The sequence below is a fragment of the Aulostomus chinensis genome, chromosome 6 (genome assembly GCF_037954235.1).
Source record: "Aulostomus chinensis isolate RoL2024-O1b breed Wild chromosome 6, RoL_Achi_v1.0, whole genome shotgun sequence".
Taxonomy (NCBI): domain Eukaryota; kingdom Metazoa; phylum Chordata; class Actinopteri; order Syngnathiformes; family Aulostomidae; genus Aulostomus; species Aulostomus chinensis.
The window spans coordinates 3843138-3867729 of NC_141325.1; the positions used below are offsets into that span (position 1 = coordinate 3843138).

At 43.8% G+C, this 24592-nt stretch overlaps 1 protein-coding gene across 3 annotated transcripts in view; it reads left to right on the forward strand.

Moving 5' to 3' along the window:
- Nucleotides 1–24592, forward strand: part of kiaa0825 (KIAA0825 ortholog) — a 118547-nt gene that overhangs the window by 18620 nt on the left and 75335 nt on the right. For all 3 annotated transcript variants that reach the window (XM_086205912.1, XM_086205913.1, XM_086205914.1), the window contains exons 7-16: nt 2655–2822; nt 4619–4704; nt 4862–5119; nt 10199–10476; nt 11240–11390; nt 13581–13771; nt 16145–16351; nt 16947–17057; nt 18810–18940; nt 22895–23074. In XM_086205912.1, coding sequence (XP_086062038.1) covers nt 2655–2822; nt 4619–4704; nt 4862–5119; nt 10199–10476; nt 11240–11390; nt 13581–13771; nt 16145–16351; nt 16947–17057; nt 18810–18940; nt 22895–23074 — 1761 coding nt within the window. The remainder of the gene's footprint in view (nt 1–2654; nt 2823–4618; nt 4705–4861; nt 5120–10198; nt 10477–11239; nt 11391–13580; nt 13772–16144; nt 16352–16946; nt 17058–18809; nt 18941–22894; nt 23075–24592) is intronic.

The following is a 24592-nucleotide window of genomic DNA, read 5'->3' on the forward strand; positions in this document are numbered from 1 at the left end:
GTGAGTTTAATACATCAGTCTGGGGATTTGGCAGCCCGCCACATAGCAATTGTTTACCTTTTTGCTCACTGGTTGCATCTGTTCTGTTTTGTAAACGGCATTAAACTATTCGCCCGTAAACACCGGAATCAATAACAACTGCTAAGGGAATTCCCTTTTCCCGCCCCTCCGTCTCTTTCCCTCCTTCTCTTCCCCGTGTTTTCATCCCTAACCACTACCCCTTCCCCTAGATCTCCTCCTCTCTCCCCTCTGTCTCTGTTCCCTGCCAGTCAAGAGCACTGTGCTTGTGTGCGAGTGAGTGTGTGTATGTGTGAGAGAGAGAGAGAGGGAGAGAGATAGGGCTGTGGAGCTTGTGGTGGAACCCACAGGAGAACCCACAGACAAGAAGAAGACTGATGGCTCGCCAAAAATACCTGGTGTTTGTTTTTTCCTTTGGTGTTACATTGTTGTCATTGTTAAAAGCTACAAACTGAGACTGGCCACTGTAGGACCCTCATAACACACATACACACACACACACACACACACACAGATGAAGACTTTTACACACACTGCACTTACACAATTGCATATACTGTCTCCCTTTATGGCTTCAGATGAGATGTACTATATTTGTGCTTATCGCAGTGGTTCAGCAAACCATTGATTTTTTTTTTTTTTTAATACAACATCCTCAGTGCAGCACCATTGTACGGAGGAGTTCTCTTACATAAACATCTGCTTTTTTGGCCTGCTTTCAGCACTAGCCCTCCCTTATTGATACTCAGTGCACTGACCTTTGGGTGAACTCCCCTGCTTGCTCGCGCCCCTACTCATTCTACTGTATGGGACATACTACACACAATATGACACACCTGGGTGCTTTTAAACACACCCTCTCCATCAACCAGCTATGAGAGCCTCCATTTGGCCTCACTGTTGTGACAAAGGTATAATGAGGTTTAGATGGCTGTGTACTAGACGGCTATGGGGCTATTGGGCTAGGAAGACAACTACCTATATAGCCTGGGTGGCTGGATGAGAGGCAGAGCGGTGCTAAAGAACAAGGTGACGGGCAGCTGTGGTGTGAATGTCACAGGCGGAGGTTATGAACAGATGCTGAGGAAGGAGGCAGAGATGATGCTCCAGAGCGATGGTGATTTTAAGACTCTATGTTCAGATTAATGCTCCGTGGAAGGCTGGGTGTGTGTGAGGTGATAACATTTAAGAGAATCCATAATCTAATGTGTCCCTGTCTCATCCGGTTTGGATTGTTCTCTCTTGAGTTTTTGACAGCTCTGAGTGGATTTGCTGGTGACTTCAGAAATAGACATGATTGGTGGTGCATGTGTGAATGTGCAAGCTGGAGAGCTCGGCTGGCACGTGGGTGTCAGCCAGGTCACGCATGTACACATGCAGTATGAGCAAGTCTCTCTCGCTCAGGCTCCCACTGGACCCCATTACAGCTGCGATTCTGAGCTGCACACCCATGCAGCTTAATTACACAAACACACACTCACAAATGCACACACACCAAATGATTACAACGCCATGTGTTTCCATACATGCATGTGTAACGCACATACATATAAATAGATGGATACATTTAGACTTGCAAACACAAACTTGAGGTCAGACTATATTCCACGGTGACCACACAATCTAGTTGGCAATTATCCTGCAAGACTGACATGTGCAAATGTGTGTGAAAGTGTCTGCTACAAATCAAGTTATTCATAATGACCTGCATTACATGCACATAAACATGGGTGTGCACACCAAATAGACACAACCACAAAAGTGCAACCACTCTCGCTAATAAGCTCTCATGTAAACATGTGCACATACCTACACACACACACATATGCACGTGCACACACAAACACACAGAGCATGCACAAGTCAAACCTCATGCATGATTAAACCTTGCATCCGTAGGGACAGGGTGTTGTCATATTGTCAGATTTTGTTGAACAATATGACAAAATTACATTAGGATCCACAGGCAATAATGTTACAATTATTGGAAAAGGGTCCCCCCCCCCCCTTTCTTTGCCTCTCACCACGCAATCATGGCTGTGCTTTCAGAGTCAAGGCTAATACTGAGCTCATCCATTCCCAAATGTCTTTGCAGTGGAGGAGCTCATTTAAGCGGACACACAAAAGTATTTGTGCATGTGTCTGGGAGTACGGCAACGCATCTCCCAGCCACCCATTCTCTAGCTTAATGCGGAACATCCCCCGGGTGATGGCTTTGGCAGCCTCCAAAATGGGAAATCCATATTTGCCGAGGGGGTCATCGGCGGGTTAGGGGGAAAAAAGTTTTGTGCCGGGAGAGAAGCATGTGCATGTGTGACTTCTTGGGGAGCAAAGTTTTGCATATTTTTTCCCTGTCTCTTTGTTTATGTCGTGTATTGGGAAAACATGAATGGGTCGATATTTATAAGAGGTGTCGTGCTCGGAGAGACGGGAGGGGGGTGAGGTGGGGGTGGGTGTCGTCTGATGAGTGCATGTAGGTTGGGAGGTTGGGTTGAAAACCTATTTTCATGAAGTTGTTTATTCCTTTACTGAATTGTAAATTGTAGAGCAGCTTTCTGTACTCTACAAACACTGTTTATTTTTCCTCTCTTTCACCTTTTACATTATGCTTCTTTTTTTTTTTTCTCTCCATGCAGCACCAATGGAGTTTCCTGTGAAAAGCAGGAGTTTCAATTTGACCTCCCACCAGTTGAGGGCGTTAACCCAGCTGGCCTGCACACTGCTGGGGTTTGAGAGCAACATAAAGGAGCTGGTCACCACCATGACCTTCATTAATTGCATGGGAGAGGCTCCCTGTGTTAAAGGTATAATACAGTTCTGACATGTTATCGCTGTTACTGCTGAGAAAAAAATGGGGTGTTCTCTGTGTTTTTCTTGGAATTTGCAAAGACTGAGGAGCCTGGGGTGCAGTTTCCATTATATAATTCATAAGTTACACATGGAAGATATTTTTAAGACTGATTCAATATTTCTTTAGACCAAAAAGCTCTACCTTTAACTATTTTAAGGCCCAGAAATATGAAAACACACTCGTTGTTTCACCACGAGAGTTATATGTGTGGCAGTAGGGAGATCTGTTCTGAGATTTAGAGTTCTGTAGCAGCATTTAGACCATCAAGTAGGGAGTTAATTTTACAGAACACACACACACACACACACACACTCTCACTCACTTACACACATTGTTACTTCCAGCCAGATGTCTGAGTTGTGGGATATTTTTGTGGGGAGTTATCCCTTTAGTATCCTTTTCGTCTCTACCCTTTGAACTGAACTGCTGCGGCATAGATGTTAAATGAAAGCTTTTGGTGCATGGAGTAATTTCCATAAAGGTTACATTTACAAAAACAAGACTTGCAAGAAAGGCTCAATTTACAGAGAGGTAAACAGCCTTTAAAGGGCAGTTATCCAAGTCATTAATTCCAGGCAATCAAATGGCTTAATTACCAGAAATTCATCAGATGGGCTTAAAGGTCAAAAAGTGATGTGCTTGCTGCTTCCTCCTTCTTCCATTCCATGCAGTCTTGTTCGCCTAAATTGCCTCGCCTGGGGTCTCACTCTTCGCCTTCTGATTAGGATACTGTGGCCTTGATGTTCACGCTTTTTAATTGCAACCCAACCCAACATCCTGTCTCACGTCACCCCACCACCACCACCACCCACTCCCGATCCACACAATCTCCCCTCTGCATATATACTGTAGTTGATGGTATCTGGGTTCAAATCAAATCTAAGCCTCAAATTTAGACGTATAAAGCCATCGCCATTAGCAGTTACTGCCTCTCTGCTTCCTCCGAGGCGAATACGGTTCTGCTGCGGTCACCTTGTCTCGTTTAGATCAGCGCATGAACGTTACAGTTCATACAGTTGCAGGCATGTTGGGTTGGTTTATATAACATCATACATCTTATTATGAATGACATGGAACTCTTCCAGCTGAATAAGAAAGACAGCTGCAAGATTCTACGGACCCCCCCTCCCCCCATCACTCTGTATTTATTAAGTGTGACAATTAGGAGGGAGGAGGAGGAGAACAACAAAAGGTTCCTAAAACTCCAAAAATTGGTTCATATTTTTCAGTCCGTGTTTTGCACTTTTTTCGCCACCATGATTCTGACTGTTTCACCAGGACTTTTGTTGTTGTTGTTTTTCGTATGGACTCTAGCTACTGGAAATGTAAATTGAAGCAGAATCAAATCCGTGCATGTACTGGATCCAGAGTAGTTTTTTCAATCAAGAGTTGTGTTTTAAATTGAATAGATAACAAGTCAAATCGTAGCCCCGAGAATCAAAATTGAAGGGAACTGTGAGTTTACAACCATTTCATTACACTGCGAAAAACTATTATTGTGTACTTCACATCTGCTTCACCCTTCAGGTAAAAAATGCGTAGCTTTCATCAAAAGCTGTCTTTAACTCATTTGCCTGTAATAGACATGGTTTAACTTCAATAGATTTTAAAAGGACAAACTTGCACATCTACTTGTTCCAAATCCACTTGTTGGGTGATGAAATAGGTCCCAAAATGTTTGATGTTTGTCATATTTTGAAGTATTTTGTGTCATATTTGTATGAAGTAAGTGATTTCTTTGTCACTTAGGCATCTTGAAAAAGACTAAAGAGGACATGGACGTGGCAGGTGATGCCAAGAAATCCACAACAGAAACTCCTCTCCACACGGCTGAGGTGAGAGTTCTACTTTGTGACAAGCTGAAAGGACGTCTCTGCTTAGGTCATCAGTGTAATTCAGGTTCAACCTTTTCTGTCATTGCCAAAGAGGCAAATCAATTTGCTGAAACAGTTTATTGGGACTTTGATTGTTTTTGTTTTTTCTATTTCGCAGAGTCAGGTCCTGGAGTTTGATTGGAGGTCAGCATTTAAGGGGCTCGTCCCTCACATGACCCACTGTGTTAAAGTGGTGCTGGAAGATATTTTTACCAAGAGCCTACAGCAGGAAGAGGTTTTACATTCTTTGGGACACAACTCAATCACCCTGATCAAGACTGCTGGACACACGACCACCCCTGACAGCAGCCCACATACGCGAGAGGAGCCGCTCTACACCTACTCGGAGAGACGGACCCCTAAAATGATAGCCAAGGTACTGCAGTATATAGACTTTTCTGTTTCCTGTAAGATAACTTATCAAGGATGGTCCAGTTTCTGTGTGTTGTTGCACAAATTAAAAAAAAAATGTGGTGACAATATTAAATGACAATATTAAGCAGTCAAAACACTGCCATGCCATATCTATGAAATATTGATTTGCAACTTGCCGGTGCGCTAAAAATACTTCACCCTAAAATGTTTGTGCTTTTCAAGTATTCTCAAATAGGAAGGTTGAGCTCACAGATGTCCCCCCCCCTTTTTCATCTGATCTCTTTGAGAATGCAGAAAGAACCAGCTCGGTATATTTAGCTTGAAGCTAACAGCAACTTGTGGCAAAAAAAACAACAGATGCAGCAACAAAAGATCTACCAAAAATGTCAGTCTACAAACTCTCAAGTGCATAGTCCAGTACATTCCATGTCTTATCCATGCAGTTGTGTCCTCTGTAATCAGCAAACACTTTGTTTGAGCTAAAAACAAGCTAGCAATAATGCTTGCAGTTGGGTGGTACCAAGACATTGCCTACTGACGTCTTTTTGGTGGCTTTGCTGTTGTTTTTGTTGTTGTAGCTGTTGTTAGCCATCATTCACTATTAGCTTAAAACCAAAAATACATGGTCAGCTTTTTCTGTGTTTGGGATTCAAATTGAAATGATGCAGTGAGGGAAAAACATCTTTGTGGGATCAGGACACCTGTTCGTGATCACTTAAAAGGAAAATAACACACCTCTGGGAGGACGCATCGCTTTAAGACTCTGATATTTCCCTCAGAAGTCACTAGACACCAAAAACTAAAGGAGAGGGGATGTTGGATTCCAAATTATGATAATGTTCCTCTGTAAAGGTTTGAAATGCGCGTTTGTTTGCTAAAAAGTTTGCCACATGAACTTAAAATGCAAAGGTATGTCAGATTTGTGTTCACTGCTGCTTTTGCTACCCCCAAGTGGACAAAAAAAAAACCCTCAGTCAGTGCTGGGAGACCCTCCACTCCTCAGCCTGGACATAAGCCTTCTTTGCTGCACACACCAGGGTCTTTGTCCTCTGTATCCGCCTTTATTACTAACTGGCTGAACAATGCAGGTCTCCACACATCATCCAGACTCAGGGAGATTAATGGTTTTGTAGCCTCTGTGAAAAGTACTCCCTATAATAGACAGGCAAAATGATTTGGGCCTGACACAGTTGACACCCTGGATCAGAAAGGGCCTTGGGAAGAGTCATCAGTATTACTTGAGTGGTAGACTCCAGGGACAAAAGTGAGGCAGGGTGAAACCAAGAACCAGTATAGTGCCATTATGAGGGATAGACAGTCAAGAGAAAAAGGTGCTGAATGCAGGTATACAGAAGAAGAGTCTGGGCTGGAGAGCAGGATAAAGGAGGGATAGTGAGTATGGGAGGATGACAAGAGAGGGCCTGGGAAAAGGCAGTGAGAGGTGAAGATGACACCAGAGATTGACTTTTCTCAGGAGAAAGACCAGTCGGTTGTGAGACCAGGCTTAATGTCTAGCTCTGTAAAGGCTCTCCACTGTCTGGGGCTGAATGCACATATACTTCTATTTAAAGTGGCACTGTGTTGTTGTGTTTGCCAATTTGCTACTGCTAAATAACTACCTAGCGTTCCCTTCGGAGGCTCCAATTCCTGCATCTTCCTCTCGATCGCTTTGCTGAGCTACTCTCCTTTCCTCTGCACTCTGCTGAATCTTCTTCACCGCATCTCCTCCTCCAAAAGCCTTTCTACGCTGAAGGTATTTGTGGCTCTCATTGTTAACTAGTGTCAGAATTTGTCTGTGCTCAAGACCTGTACAACATATTTATGTGTAGGTCGACGCTTCAAAGATCAGAGCATTTCAGCCCAAAGGTTATACATGCATGCATTTGCATGCAATAACACGCAGCCAGACGGACATCTGAGACGAGGCTGGTAGATATTATATAAATATTTTCCACACATGTCCTTTTTCTTTTCATCAAGGTCTTTTCTATTTTCATTTTTCACATTATATCCAATTCCAAAAGAATACAATAGAACAAGGGACTTTTCCCCCCACCTCTCAAATTCCACACATACAAAAATGGATAACAGAATGAAATGATTTTTACACTGATGTGCTGTTTTCAATCAGACCCTCTGACTGTCCATCCAATCCTTGCCAATTTAAGATGGTATGATTTCCAAACGATTAAGAGAAATGTTTTCTGAACACTGCATTCAGTGAGTACAGTCCTTTGCTGCATATGCTGCAGATTTTGTAGATACTGCAGATTTCTTATGGGTTTGTGACTCTGGAGGAACACAACTTCTAAAACATGTATTTACGTTTCATTGGATGCATAAGTGACAACATTCCAATTCATAAAGTTAGTTAGCAACCTGCTAACCCTTTCAAAGAATATCGTAAGACTTTAGACGTCAATGGTGTTGTTAGGCCCATGACCCTTAACCACTAAACACACACGTGCTGGATTTAAAAAAAAAAAAAAAAGATGTAGCACTGAGGCAAATCTTCAGTGTGAGCTCCTCCAGCACTTCCAGCGTCTCCCAGTCGCTGCAGCAGAGCTTGATCCACTTGTTTCATCCACCCTGGAGTATCCTACCACCTCGCCATCTGACCACGATTATAATCCGCTTTCCCCATCTTGATTGGAGCCCTTTTTTTATTCAGTGGTTGAGTGGATCACTCTCATATTATAGTTCCACTGTTACCACCTATATCTTCATTTTAAGAGTCAGAGTTTCCAGAATGTTCTTTTCACATCTTATTTATGTTCTCAGATATGTCCTTTTTCAGCATCCGGCTCTGCCCGTGCCTCTCGGGCTGATGTTCTTCAAGCCAGGGTGTCTATAGAATATGGGGCCTAGTATTGCATTGCATATTGTATTGATATTGGCACAGATTTGCTGCCATCAGCCCACACACGCACATCCACCTCCGTCCGACACGCTGGCTCTAGTGTCTGAGGAGAGAGCAGTGTACTAAACAAGAGGCGAAATGAAATATTGCTGTTTCAAAAGGCGTTGAGATGGATCAGTATGGAAGAATAACACTTTCACATGGTCATACCTCATGTGACCCACCTACAGTGTCTAAATTACTCCACATATGCTTGCTGCAATGGTGCCATTCATCAATCTGCATACTTTAGATAGAATACTTCCCCAGACTTCAGTCCTCTACTGAATGCAAACTAGCCTCACTTCAACAGCTGAAAGTCAAGCTCCAGTCAGAACCTGGGATTGAACTTTCCTTGTTTGGGCGGGCCCCTCTAACCTTGATGCTATCTCTCTATCATATCAACAGAGGTGACTTTTCTGCATTCAGACTTCACTCAAGCCTTTACCTGCGTGTTGAGTTTTCTACTAGTCTGTCTGCTCCCAATTCTACACTCACAAACAGCCTCGCTCGCACTTAAAAACTTTACACAACCCCGTTCACCTTGATGCAATAGTCCTGGTGGGATTCAAGACTTTGATCTTAGCTAGTTAAGGTTTCAGCCTGACTTCAATGTGGACGTGCATGCATGTGAGAATGACTGTCAGTGTGTGTGTTTGTGTGTGTGTGTGTGTGTGTGTGTGTGTGTGTGCGTGTGTGTGTGTGTGTGTGTGTGAGCCAACACTGTATGTCTATGAGAAGCTCTCCATCTTTTGCCCTGGCAGCGCGAAGTGTTGTGTCTGCCTCTGCTATCTCACTCTCGAAGCTGAGCTCCTAATGACTACATACAGTCAGATATTGACTTAATTGTCTAAATGGCTTTTTTTTCAAAGCCTTTTAACACCACTGGAAGCTTTTATGGAGAAAATAGTGCAAAGAGACTGTGAGATTGTCAATTTGTGTACAAACGCTGCAGCCCTGATCTGACAGAATGTCGAACTCACCAAGCAGCCAGTACAGTGAGTGTGTGTGACTCTGGAATTACTCTGAAATGTGTTATACACGCTGAAGTCGGTTCGTAGGTTTATGGTGTTTTTTTCCTCAGTGTGACCCGTCATGGCAGCTTTAAAAAATAAGTGAAATATACTCTGTTTTAGGCCTTTTTGATGATCCTCCTGACTCATAACTCACTTGCATAGATGCATAAATATGGAGTTGATCCTCAAACTCACATATGTGCCTCCTTTGCACCTGCCTGGTCATATTTTATTGTTCTCAATGTGATCTCAAAAAGAAGCGTGATTGAGTTTATAGAGGCAGAGGATTTTAGATTTATCTGTTGAGTTTCCTTTATTCTCCAGAGTTATAGATACATGAGTTTTGTGTAGATTCAGCAGGGTTGACATTAAACTGTTACAGTGCTGTTTATGCATACCAGCCTAAGCATGAGTTGGCAGCACACCACTTGAACTCTTCCCGTCATCAAACTGCTGCTAATCAAGTGCCAGGTTTGTGAAGTTCTTTCACTTCAGTGGGAGGAATCGTATATCAACCATACTGACTGACAGTGGGATCATAATATCGATGAAAAAGAAAGATTACAGTTTCTGACTGCTTTTTAGTACCTCAGCAAGCTCATAGACTCTCAGCTTCCTTTGAGTTCCATCATCAGCGATGTCTCTTGGGCCCTGGGGAGTAAAAGGTGTAGGCAGATGTGTCCCTATAGGCCTCTCTCCTGAACAAATGTGGATAAATGAGATAAGTCTTGCTTGCTGTACTGGCAGCTTATCCAAGATGCTTTAGGTCTTTTACATCGCTGAAACAGCTCTCTCTTCCTCCCTCACTCTCTCACCTTTGCTTGACCCGTTCCCTCCCCCTCCCTTTCAGCGTGTCTGACTCCCCATCTCCTCCCATGAACTTTAACATTTCTGTTTGAGCTGGTTTAGCAGGTATGGGTCATCCACTAAAGTCAGGGTTGGGAGCTCAATCTCCTGCTGCTTCTCTCCATATATTGAAACTGTCTTTGAGCAAGACTCTGAACCCTCAGTTGTGGGTGATGGGAAGGCCAGTGCAGGGCATCAGTGTGTGGGTGAGAGAAAAATTCGAGTTAGCAACCTTGGCAATTAGCATTTTTTTTTCTCTTATTGACCGTTTCACCTTCTGTTATTGATATCATCATTTCTCTACCTTCTCTCACCTCAGTGTTGTGCGGCAATCGTCGATGAGCTGGATGCTTTACTACCCTTGGCGGCAGCCTGCAGAGACGGCCCTCTCCTGGAGGTGCGGTCAAGCTTTGTGGAGGCATGTGGCCAGGCAGCGTTTGCTATGTTGGGCCGTTTACAGGAGCGGGCCCTGGAGGTACCATCGTCTGCACCACTGAAGAACCTGCCGGCTCTTTTGGCCACTTGCATTTATGTGCACCAAAAACTGGAGTACTACCATGCCAGGCTGAAGGATTTAACCAGTACTTCAGCTAAAATGTAAGCAGAGGGTGGATACGTGCATGTGCGTGTGGGATGGGGCCTTATTTTCAAACAAAGATCCAAATGTTACACTTAAAAAAAAATGCTCCGTACACTGAGAGCCTTCCAAATAATGCGTGCCTTGCAGCAAAGGTTGAAAACAAAACTTTACAACTGAGGTTAAAAAGAGGGGACCAGAGAAGAAAAAAAAAAGTGGAAATGACTGACAAGTGGTAATCACACACATATTGTGTCTACATCTGGCAAGTTTTTATGCCTCGTAATACCCCCTTAACCTCCGCTCTCCACAGATCCCCTCTAAAAGCATCACTGGTGCCCTTGGTGCTCCTGTTTTCCCACCTCTGGCCCTGTGCACCCCTCCACTTGCACTTGCCCTGTGGCCCCTTGGTCATAAAGTACTTTTCCCTCTCCACACCATTCCGTCCCCCCAGTTTTAAGTCTCCTGTACCCCTGTTAAACTGCTGCCGCTCTCTGGAAAGTATCAAGGCGGACAGATTTAAAGGATGTGAACTGTCACGCTAAATTTTTAGAATAAATCATGTGTTTTTCACCAGACCTCATTTTAGTGGATATCAAACACCTATCTGTTTGGAGGGTATCAAACAAACATGAGGTATACTGAATATACTGTGGCCGATCATGCATGTAGATAATATGTTTTAGACCCCAGCGTCCCCCTCCTTTATTCTTGATGTATCATAGATTGTCTATTTAATGTCTTTGAATAATCCCAAGCTCTGTTTCCTTCCTCCCTGACAAGACATCTGACCCTGCTTCCTATTCAAAAGTACCAAGATACAGTTGAGGCCTTGAGGGACCAGCTGACCAGTTACTGCATCCATGTTTGTTCCACCTGCATTCTTCAGGACGCCGAGAGCCACCACTGGGTTGACCCCAAACCCTTCTATGAGGTAGAATATCCTCAAACTTTTTGATTTTACTCCAGGACTGTGGACTCTTTGAATTTGTTTCGCAAAACGATTCTTGTGTGGTAATTTTAGCTAACTAGCCCTTAGCATTTGTCCTCCTCCAAATCCCCTCTGTTATACCTTGCTAGAGGGAAAAGGAAAGTGAGGTAACTGTGTGCTACTCCCACCAACGTTAACGTAGCTCCTCTGAGATTTAGGTTTTCCTAATTTTGACAGTGCAACTGATCAGCACGTTAGTCGAGTGCTGTTTGCATCTCACTCATAGCACGATCGGTTTTCAGGGGATGTGAGCCCACCAGGGGCTTGTTCTTTCAAGCAAACTTAATAGTTTTGTTGTATGCATTTACATGCTAGAAATGACATGATGAAACATTCTACTGAACAATACTTTATTTCTATTGATGAAGAATCTATTGCTGGTACACGTTACCATTGTTTTATGGCCCAGGCCCTTTGATTTCCTTCCTATCACCGAAAAAAGTGGAAGCTACTGTATATGTTGTGTCTTAGCAGGCTGGTTCTGTAGAATTTTTGGAACTCCAGGAATTATACTCTGGAGCTTTCCTGCTTCTTCTTTTCATTCCCACAATACACAGTTACCTCCCACTCTCCCTCTTCTAACGGAGCCTTCTACTCTGAGCTCCCTGAGAACATCTGTGGCTTCCATGCTGCCCCGGGGGCTCCAGGGGTTCGGCTGTCTGAAGTCTGCAGTCTACACTGGGACTGTCTGGAAAGAGCATAGGGCCCCTGGAACTCCCCTACCTTTATGCCCTTAAACCAATCTAAACCTCCCCTCTCTTTCTTACTTTACTCTGCTTTTGCCTTTTTTTCCCTTTGTTCCTCCTTCCCTCCCCGGGTCACTAGTGTCAGACAGACCTGCTGTGCGCAGGTGTGTGCTTTTGTTCCAGCCTGCCTGTGTGCATCTGTGCAGATGAATGCATGTGTGGGGGTGCAGCCACATCTTAGAATGTGCTGTGTATGCATGTGTATTTCTGATGTCTTGTTGAAGTAGGCTGCATTGCATTTCCGTCTCCCAGATCCCCAGCTTCGTGTCTTCACTGCAAAATCTCAAAATCTCACCAAGAATATTTCTCTGTTAATCTCTACGCAAAATATCAGTGAGATAATTTTGACTTGTTAGACAGTGACAATTTCACTTGTTTCATTTGCAGTTTTCTTTCTCTTAATACAAGAAAAAAAAAAGGACATCGATTTTTTTTTTTTTTTTTAAACAAATAATCAAAGAAAGTTAAGAACATGACTACCTTCCTGGCTACCTTCCTTGTCATGAATGAAGCCAAAATGCTAAAGTCATGAGTTTCCATGTTTACTCCATCCTCATCCCAGATTCAGTCGTCTCTCTTGCCAGGCCATTATCTGTAATAGGAATTTGTTCGTAGTGGTTGACCTAGCTGGTTGAATAAAGTTTAATTCGAAGGAACAGATAAAACATTCCATCCACACATATGGTTGTAGCTGCACTTGATTTGGATCCAATGTCTGTTCCTGAGTTTGAGTCCACAGGCGGAGGATGGCGGCCTAATCCCGGACATAGAGCACGGTCACGCTCCCCATCAACCACCGATCCCTAAATGACTGGCTCCAGGGAGGAGAGGGGAGGGAGAGGAAGGAGAGAAGTAAAATACTAGATAGATGAGGTGAAGTGGGAAGAAAATGAGAAGGGACTTCGAGACGATATGAGCTGAGGACAAAAAGAAGACGTGGATGTGTCATTATCTCCACCGTAACAGTTTTTTGTCGGAGGGGAGTTCAGACGGGCATTAATGAATCAATTCCTCTACATCTAATCTTCTTCTTTACACTTCCCCTCTCTCTTTCTTCTCTCTATTCTTTGATCATTTCATTCAGAGAAGTTCTTCATCTCCCTCCTCTCTCTGTAAGTGTGAACATGTGTGTTCCTTTTGTGATGTGTTCACCAGTTCAGGAGAGTTACACCTGAAACCCCAGTAGGGGAAGAAACCCAGATGTAGAGTGCAGGTGACACGTCCGCTGAGACAGCTTCGCCATGATCGACCTGCCACAGTTTCTCTCCGTCTCCCTGTCTATTTTTATCTCCTCTTGCTCTATGGGTTTTTACTTCACCGTCAATGTCCATATCTTAAAATATCTTCAACTCTAATCCCTTCTCCCAACTTCCTCCCGCCCCCTCAGGGTGAGCGCTGTTCCTTCTCCATCCAGATGTGGTTCTACTTCCTGTGTGGGCTCCGTAGTGATCTCTGGGCTGTTCTTCCGCCAGAGGTCGCCAAGGACGTACTCGGCCAAGTTCTGTCAGAGTCCTTACAGGTGCTGGTGCAGAGATACGCCAGGGCCAAGCCTTCATACAAGAGACACCTGCAGATCAGGTACATTGTCCTGATCTACGAGTGTAGTTTTATTCCCTTGAGAAATGTTGTCTCCTCCAATAACAAATCCCGTGTTTCATATCCAGGTCACATTTTCCTGTGTTTTTGGGTCAAAATGATTTATTAGGTCCAAATTATTTTGCTGTTCTAATATTGAGTGAGTCTGCAGCATGCGGGCATCATGTTGTGTCTACCAGAAGTGTTTGTTTTTTGCTATTTACCAAAACTCGGATGTAATTTAGTTATGTTTTAGCATTTAGCATTAGCACTGTTAAATGTTTGTCTTAAAGTCAATGGGTCTCAACCTGAAATAAAAGTAGCCTCATGTATTTTAACGTTTTGTATGCCTTCTTCCTGAATTTCAAAGCATTTTCTACTAAATGCCTTGAAAAGTTTCTACTGAGTGGCTAAACAGTGCATCAAATGTCGCAACTCATGATTAAAAAAAAAAAAGAAAAAAAAAAAGCAGGTAGGAGTTGCAGGACTTACAACAGCAAAACCATCAGCAAAATAGGAGAAACTAAACCTGGCGCTGTCACTGACAACCGGATTATTTACAGTCTGAAGCACCACCATGATCAACATGGAGGGAGGGATGTTGTCACATCTGTTGGGATGTTAGCTCGGTATTTCTTTGTCACAGTTGTATTTCTTGATAGACTTCTCAGTGAATGAATGCAGGAGTGTTAAAAGGTGTTTATTTATTTTTTTATCATCCTAGCAACACTAAACACTTGAGAGAGGAATTGTGAAAGTTAGCTCATCTTGCGGGCATAGGCCCTTCTACTCTTCCTACATAAACATTCATAAACACATCAATAACCTACATAAGTGCAGAGTTTGGTATATAATGGTGTCTTAAATCACCTTGACCTCAGTTATGACATCAGAACTCTCAGACAAAGCACTAAATAGTTTGTGCTCCTTCTCTCTCTTTGTCGGCCTCATTTCACTCAACTCCTGTGGGGTTGGCGGTGGAGGTCTGAACGTTGTTAGTGCGTCATAGACACGCTGTCGACGCAGGCCCCCCGAGGGTCAACCTCTCCATTCATCCATTCTTTCCTCTCCTCCTGAAAGCTGAAGAATGACAATGAGCAGGTTCACAGGGACACTCAGTAATAGCATGAAAGTGTGATAGAGTGCAGCGTAGCGCCACATGATGTCAACATAAAGCCTGGTTTATGTTGTTTTGAGATGCTGTGTGTTTCTGGATTTTCACACTCATGTGTGCCGCCACACCTCTACTGTATCAGGTCATTTCCATCTGTGTGTGTGTGTGTGTGCGTGTGTGTGTGTGTATTCAGAGCCTGAATGAGGCCATGGGGAAGAGTCGGGATGAAGAGATGAGAAATGATGAGAAGTTTCCTACCAACCAATTGAGGAAACAGATTTATGGGCGTTTAAATGTAAAAGCAGTTACCCTGCAGTACACTTAACCCTTCCAACTGTAAAAATCACTGGGAGGCTCTGCTATTTGACTGGCTGTGTAATGAAGCTATGTCGTGTAGTAATGGTAGATGTTAGCCTCAACACGGAGGTGCTAAACCTAGGTGTGTATACACATATATACATATATATGTGTGTGTATGTTTTATTTTTTTTTTATTTTTGAGGTGGTTATGCTGATTAAAAGCATCTAGGAGCTACTTTTGGTATGTTGTCTCTACTTTTATGGGTTAGGGTTAGGGTTAATCTAAAATTGCAACCAGTAACTGAAAATATGGCAAAGCTTTGCCAGAAACACATTGTCCCCCTGAATCTGATTAGAGGGCGAGTAAACAGGTCTCAGCAGGCCTCCAGCAACAATAGAGTAGCTCCAGGAATTTCTGGCGAGTACTGGCGGCTCTCTGTTTCCTTCGTGTGTCTACGCTACGCGGTACGGTAGTAAAACAAATGTCAAAATGGAGACCACAACAGCTCACTCACGATCAAAAACAGTGGTGGTTGCATCAGGCTTTTGGGTCACTTTTCTGTCAGAATGGAGGGAATCCTGAAAAGCTTCAAATGTTGGTTGTTTTTGGTGCAAAACCTGCGAAGATGAAGATGAGAATTTGTGTGTTTCAGTACGAGGGCACCCTAAATCATACGCTGGAATCACCCAAAGAACATTAGCTCTCCAGCAAAAGGAGTGAGTTGCGAGGATGTGTGAAGCTGATAGAATCTAACTCAAAATTATTTTTCCGCTTGAATTCAAATAGGTTACAATTTTACTTGAAAGGCGGAAAAAAGTTCTGGAATAAAGGATCTAACTTTCATTTTTACATCACAAAAATTTTGCTGTTGTAACTGGGACGTGTAGACTTTTATATATCCACTCTCATGTGTGTCTGTGTCGCTGATCCTTCTTGTCTTGTTCTTTACTGTGTGTCCCAGGTGTGACATTACGGCAGTGTTGCTGTACGTGGAGGAGCTCATGTGGAGTGTGTGTGAGAGTCCAGAGGCCTTGCTGCGCTCCAGCCCTCCCTCAGCTGTAGCCATCTTAGCGGGTGGATCAGACTGGCCGTACCAGATCCACAGCTTGTGTGACCAACTCCTGACTGTCCTGGTCATTGTCACAGCACCCCTGTGTTTGCTGTATAGGTCAGTGTACACAATAAAGTTTTGGTATTCAGCATTGGATCTGAGCACATTACGATGTGTATATTCACAATTCAAGCGTTGGCTTTCGAATATGTGCATCTCAAGCAGAATTTGTCCCACACTCGATTTTTTTTAATAAGAGGGATTTCGAGCTAATGTGCAAATATGAATAAATAATGAGCTTCCTTGTAGCCCGCTGGTCAAGACTTATACAAAGTATCCTCAACATCCATGGTTCAGTTTTGGACCTTTGTTGCATGACTCCATCCATGTTTAATATATCTTTCTTCCCCTTCTTTGGTTAGTATTCTGTAAGGTGCTTTACCGCCTCCCTCTGTATTTAGTTGTCCTCGGTTGTCCTGCGCCATTACAGTCTTGTCCTGTTTACTGTCATTTCGCCTTTCCAGCTCTAAAATGACCACAAAAAGCTTCGCATTTCTTTAAAGTCAACAGAGATGTATCATGCACAAAAATGCATTTGGTCGTATTGTATCACAATTTTTTGGTTGTAGCATTGCAATAGGGAGATGAGAGTTAAAAGATTCATGTAATGGCAGTGTACTCTTCAGTTTTACCAAGTGAGATCTCTGTTTAGGACGTTTATGAACAAACCAGCCAGCGAGTCCCTGCCACATCAGTCTGATAGCGCTGTTGTCCACTGGCTCCATGCTATAGACCCGGACCTCTTCACAGAGCAGGCCATCCAGTGAGTATAACAGCCATGAAACCATCCATCATACCCGCCATACGGTAGGAACACACACATACATGTTCACACAAACATACTCTCTGGTATGTTAAGCCTTTGCACACACACACACACACACACGCATACACACCTCCACCCACTGTGTGAGGAACCATATGTGTGAGGAGTTACAGGAGCAGCACAACACGGAACCAGAGTTACATGTAGCTGCGTACTTCAAGCTAGCGTTGCTGTGCTAATGTAACACAGATGCAAACAAAACTACCAACGTTGCCGATGCTGATTTTGTTTATGTTGATGGTTGTTGAGGGTTTTACACGTCAGGCACACACAACACAGTGGCGTGTATGTGCTCATAGATGTGTGAACATACTAACATGTGTGTCTTGTTACTTCTGTGACCTCCAGGTTGCAGTCAATCACTCGCCCCCTCACCCTTGACTCCGCCCTCCTCCCCTCTAATCTTCCTCACAGCCAGAGGTGATGTCATTGCGTGCTTATGGTGCACAAATCAAACTAACCCCCCCACTCATGCTCTAATATAACGGAGAGCAGATATTTGTTTATTTTTATGATGTCTTTATTTCTTTGCTCCCACCTGCTGCCTGCATATAACAGCATGGGGGGGGGGGGGGAGGGGGGGCTTCCAGTGGCCCGCTGGTGGCCCAGGGCCAAATCCACAAGTCCTCAACCAGGACCTGGTCTCGCTGATCTCCTCCTGGCCCCATTAAAATAAAACCCATTGTTATGCCTATTAAAGAAAACAATAATAAAACCACAAAGCTGATAAATAAATCATCTCGCATTGCAGGCTATAAAGAAAGCATCTGACGTAGTGTTTTCTGGCCTTCTGTGCACACATACGCACATTCATGCGCTTCATATTTCTTTCTTCCTTCTCACATATGTATGTATATGTATGTGTGTGTGTGTGTGTGTGTGTGTGTGTGTGTCTTGATTCTGTAAGCTGACCCTGTGCTGTAGCCGGGTAGATTTATCAGAGCAGTTAAAAGAGGATTTCTTCTGGATTTGCGGTCCCAGTGACATCATAAATTGCACTGTCAGATCGAGGCATAGTTTTCCTCAGTCAAGCAGCAGGGTGCACCCCGCTTTGGCTTTCTGGCGCAAATAGAATGGTTCATTTCTGGGCAGACCCCCACCCACCCTCTCCACCCCTTCCTCCCCCACCCAACAGCCTCCCGCCTCCTTGCTCTTCAGACAAACTCTGTCCGTGCCTTCCATTAGATTTTATTGAGATGTATAAAGTAACATGCAGGCACACACACGTCAGCATACTCTCACACTTGCTCGCATACAGAACCACAAGCACACACACACACACACACACACACACACACACACACACACACACACACACACACACACACACACACACACACACACACCAAGGATACGGCTCATTACCCACAGCTGGCTGCAGCCTCTTGGTTATACAAAAGATGTAGGAGGGGGGTACTGCTGTATATTCATGTATTTGGCTGTCTCCCAAATGTTAATTTGCTTTTAGCTGGCCAGGATTAGAGCTAATTCCTTCCCGGTGCACATTATAAGTAAGGGAGAGTGAAGGCATTTTCAGTGGAGGCTCGTATCAGGATTGAGCTACGCTGAAGGAAGTTACCTTTGTAGTACAAATACACTGTAATACATGACAACTGTCATATCTCTCTCTTGTCCTTTCTCTGTATCCATACGCCCACGTGACAACCGTCTCTCTCTCCCATCTCTCAGAGACGGCCAGGTAGCCTCCGCATGTCTTCTACGCTTGCTGACCTCTGACCCAGGAAGCAATCCAAGGTTGCTGCTGCGAATGCTGCTTTACCGAGACTGTCACCTGCCCCAGATTCTCTTGGAAAACTCTTGTAAGTCTTAAGGCTTTGTGTGTGTGTGTGTGTGTGTGTGCGTGTGCGTGTGCGTGTTTGTAGTGTGTATTAAGTAGGGAAAAGATCTTTTCTGTGATATTTACTTTTTTTGTACAACGATACAGCTCAACACAGTCCATAAGTGGACAGGTTTTATCTATTTATGTAGCGCTTTTCTCTCTCACACACACACACACACACACACACACACACACACACACACACACACACACACATAAATTAGGCAATTAGGGGTTCAGTATCTTTTCCAAGGACACTTCAACAAGGGTCTGAAAGGAAAGGAAGAGGGAATTGAACTTGCGACCCCATAGTTACTAACCTCCTGAGCTTAGCCGCCCCGCTCATTGCAAGGAAAGGTGTTGGGGTCATCAATGTCTTGATTATGTCCTGACATCTTAAGTAAGTTATGGAGACGTTGGATGAGATCTTTCCATTTTATGAGGTAATCATCATCATCATCATCATCATCATCATCATCATCATCATCATCATCACCTTGGTCATCATCACCGCTAAATCAATGGGGTGCAGTAATAAACACTCAACTGGTCCAGGCGGAGCACACATGCTGACCTTTAAAGATTTTCCCTTCTTTCTTCTCTCCTCCACACTGGCAACAGTCTAACCTTTAAAGACTGTTGTGCACTCGCACATTAATTCACATTATGGCGACCTCATTAATAACAACTCTCCCTGTCTCGTTCTCTGGCTCGATCTGAGTCTGGCTCAGAGGCACTGCAATGCCTTTGCACGCTGCCGTAAATCAACGCTGGAAGCGCTGACTCTCGTGTGTTATCACAGTGACGGGCTAATTAACCAGGAAGCAGAAAGACAGAGGGAGCAGCTTGACTGAACACTCACACCCCCATAAGCCACGGCCCATGAGCCACTGCGCTTTGTTTGAGATAACTTTTATGTCAAGTCGGTAGATTTAAAGTTTTCAAATCTGGATGTGAATCGTTCTTTTTTTTTTTTTTTTTTTTTTGGCAGTTCTTTGGACAAATTTCCAATCATGTCGTGTGTCATAACATGAGCTCATGTGTACATACTTCTTACTCAGAGGGCAGATCGGTCGTCACAGTGCTGTTTGTTTTCATATACTGTAGTTGCATATTTCTGGCAAAATCATGGAGCAAAGGAGGAACTTAATGTAGTACTGATTCGTGTTTACGTTAGCCATTAGCGTTGAATTTGCACAAAGAGTCTGGTTCTGCGCTTGTGAATGTGAAAAGAACGTTTAATTGTGCGCCCCTTCAGTCCGTCCAAAAGTTATCAGACCAAATGAATCAAGCTCTGATGGCGGAACAAACCATTTTCATCATAACAATGTATCTTCCATTTCTCACTCTGAACAGAACGGGCAGCTACTTCCAGTTAGCCCTCTGCTAATGCGACTAAATAATTTAATCCTGCAACTCTTCTAGACTTTCAAAATGATACCAGAGCAAATGGATAAGGTTATGATTGTTAAATGAGTCATTTTGTGGGGGTTGTGTGATGGTCAGAACAATTTATCTACCGTTTTACTGCCACTTTTTTTTTTTTTTTTTTTTTTTAATAACGTCTATGGGGAAAAAATCTTTTGGGGCCAGAGTGCATCATATGGGGCATGGAAAAGAGGTTTCAAATCTGAGAAAGCATTTTCATTGCTTTTTCAAGCCATTACGCAATACAAAACATGAGACATTGAATTGAAAGTGCTGTATACACACACACACACACACACACACACACACGCACATTTACTTACATTTCTGTGGTTGTATTTACAAAAACACACATTCATTTCCTGGAGACTAACCCTACTAGTCAACTAACCCTAACCTTTACCACTGAACTTGACATCTGTGTCCCCAATCATGCGTTTTGACTCCAATTAGCCGGTCTTCAGTGTGATTTGTGTCCCCCAAAAGTGACTTCAATCATACCCTGAGTTTCCAGCAGAGGATTTATACTGAATATAGTGATTATTTCAATTGAATCCAAATGGAAGACGAGTCCCTGCAATGTCATAACATGGGGAATTCATGGTACACACACACACACGCGCACACACACACACACAAGCGCACGCACACATGGTATCGTCTTCTTCTTTTTTATTATCATCAGCGTTCCTGCTTCCAATTACGGAGGTTTGCAGCGAGGGTCCCCTGTGACTGGTTGACTGGTTATCCGGAAGATAAACAGGTGCATGTTTTGGCTATGTATCAAGGTTGGATAAGCTTCGAGACGGAGGAGGAGGAGGGAGGAGGAAGCGGAGAAGATGCATCAGAGAAATCGACATAGAAACACAAACACATTGGAATTGTTGTGTATTTGCAGCAGCGGTGGAAACTCCACAGAGATGCGCCAGTGGGCTGTCATCTGTTTTTGTGAGGTCATCTGCCGCTCTATAATCGGATCCTTATTAAAAGACCTCTTGTTAACCTGCCATGCTGCCCTGCGCCCCAGGTGGAAATTAATGTTAGCCACTCCTGTTTCCTCGGACCACCGCAGCCACAGCCGTGATACCCAGAAGACACTCCTTTAGGACCAATTATCAGGCAAGCAGAGAAAAATGCCGGCATTAACCATATAATGCCGACTAATTGACTGATTGTAGGTCAAGCTGGTTGACCACTTTTGAGAGTATGTTTGATTGTGTAGGAAAAGTAAAGGTAGACTTACAGATAGAGAGGAAAACCGCTCTCATGGGATGCTCCTGCCTGATATTAACTGGCTGATCTTACCAGCTCTGCTCTCTAACTAAAAACTAATCATTTCAAAAATATTCCAGCATTAGTCAGAGTGAAGCTGCGCTGCCCTCCATCACACTCCCCCTCCTCAATGACTGCTGTGTTGCATACACTCTCCTATTCAAATAGCTGTCATCCTCCACGCAGCAGACTGACAGACCGCTGGATGTCTGCCACCTCTGTAGCGATGGGCCCTTCCTCAGCAACCCCTGTCAACTAAACGCACACACACACACACACACACACACACACACACACACACACACACACACACACACACACACTTACCAGTACACAAAACACATACAGTATATAGACATCCACCAGGGTTACGCTCACACACACGCACACACACACGCACACACACCTCCATCCTCAGCCCTTTGCTTAGACAGCAACCCCCACAAGGACACCCTGTCAAAACCTCTTCCTTTTCACTTCCTGTCTCCATGTGCTGTGGATCCCACAGCCAGGGGCTTTGAAATCTGCTTCTTTTTCTGCTTTTTTCGTCTCTGTTTTTTTTCCCTTCATCTAACACAGATGTGTGTTTTTTTTTTTCTCTTCCCCTTCTAATCCACAATGCTTTTTGTTCACCCTTTCTGTTAACATGTGTCAGGTTGGGCAGCCTTGACATTTTCCACCGTTTTTTCTCATGGCAAAGAAATCAAAATGCTGTTTTGTAGGATTTGCACATCTTTCACTTCCTGCTTCTGCAAGATTGAAACTCTCTTAAGAAGGGTTTTTAAACGCATTAAAAATGAACAGATTTTGTATTGACCTGCAAACTATTTAATGTATGTGTGCGGTGACCCTCAGACTTTCTGCGAGAGGCTTTCAGCAATTTGCTCTTTAGCATTTTGCCAACAGTGGAGGTTTGTCTAATTCGACCTCTGTCTTTTCCTCCTTTCACTCTGCATCATTTCACACATCCAGGCACCGCTGACATTGGTGGTGATGCTCATCACAACAGCTATTGTGCAGTTTCCTTGGTTTTATTTTGACAAATTGTGATCATTTTCAAGTATAAACCTTGCATGGACTCTCTCTTTTACACAGTCCTCCAGCCAGTTTGTTACATTGTTTGTTTCGAGTGCTCCCACATATCAACACACACTCATTGACATCTTGAATCCACACACGTTTATTTATAACTTGTGCCGAACTACTTGACCTAAGTGATTTTTGTGTTTTTCAGATTTTTGCCAGGAGAGCGGAGTGGAAATGTCTGCAGAGAATTCCAAGGCAAGAGATGCCTTCATAGTAGCATTGTTCAACATTTTCTCCTGCCTGAATCATGTTCCAAAGGCCCTGATTCAAGCCCTGCAACCCTACCTGGAGCGCACACAAATATGGGAACATCTCTACACACTGGCAGGTAATGTGTATAACGTTAGAGTTTAAGTTAACCGAAATGAAATATAGACGCTGCAGCCAGTTCCATCATCGCATGAACTGGAATGAGAAACTGATAGCGTTGTGTTTAGAGGTGTGGATGCGGGAGGTCCAAAATGCAGAAATGACAGACATGGAAGGAAGACCTTGTTGTGTTTTAACCCCCCCCAAAAAAAGGACAAAAGACTTTGATAATAAGAAAATGAACCCGACCAACACATCAGCAAGAACTGGACCTGAATCGACAACAGGACGAGTGAGGAAGTGAAGAGCTGGTAAAACGTGTATTATTAGTCAGGAGGAACAACTTTAGACTGATGAGAAGCAGAGAAAGCACAAAGAAAGGGAGGGAAGTAAATGGAACAGGAAGTAATGCAAAAAAACCAAAAAGAAAGGTGAAGTGTAGAAGACGGCAGGAACTCGTCATTATGGTTTCAACCAACCTAAGACAGGTACTCTGCAAAAACGACTCTCTCATGAATATTTTAGCGAAGATTCCCTATCAGAGTGGTAAACGACGGCTTGCTTGAATATCTTGAAGATGCTTTTAACCCTGTGGTGGCGCTGACCTCTGTGGAGTCCTGAAGGCCACATGAGAGTCATAAATGGTCCCTGATCCATCCATTTTCTACTGCTTATCCTGTTAAGGGTCGCGGGGGGTGGAGCCTATCCCAGCAGCCTTCAGGTGAGAGGCGGGGTTCACCCTGGAGGGGTCACCAGTCCATGGCAGGGCCAACACATATAGGCAGACAACCATTGGCTCTCACAGTCACACCTACGGTCAGTTTAGAGTCTGGATTAACCTGGTCCCCTCTTGATGTCTTTGGACTGTGAGAGGAAGCTGGAGTACCAGAGAGAACCCACGCAGGAACAGGGAGAACATGGAGACTCCACCCAGAAAGACCCCATGCTCCAGCTTGGGCTCCACCCACAACCTTCTTGCTGGGGGGCCACAGTGCTGACCACTGCACCACCGTGCCGCCCTGATCCCTGATCATTGTCCAAAAATGAAAATGATTACAGTTCGGACCAAAGGCTAAAATGATTTCTGTCACTCTTCTAAGAAGCAGTTACTCCTAATGGGGATAAAAGGATTTAGAGATCTGAGTGTATTGACAAACGCACATTAATACTGTCCACAAAGAATATCACTTTATTTCACTCGTTGCTGGTGTTGACATTGCATACATGTGAGCTAAAGAATGACTTTAATATGCTGTTACAGAGACTGTAATTATTCCACAGCTCTTTCTTTCTTTTTCCTGCCTCTCTGGTACAAGCTTTGATACAGAGCTTAATCAGAACTCCTGTGGAGTATAAGGCTCTCTTTTGGTGGTGATTTTTATATCCTGGGTGAGTGGTAATTATTGTAGCATAAATTAGGGTGATTGGAGAAGAGTATTTGGATTGAGACAGAGCAAGGGGAGGGGCTGACAGAACGAAAAAGAGATAGAGCGAGCCAGAAAGAAATCCTCAATGTCATCCAATCATCATTTATCCT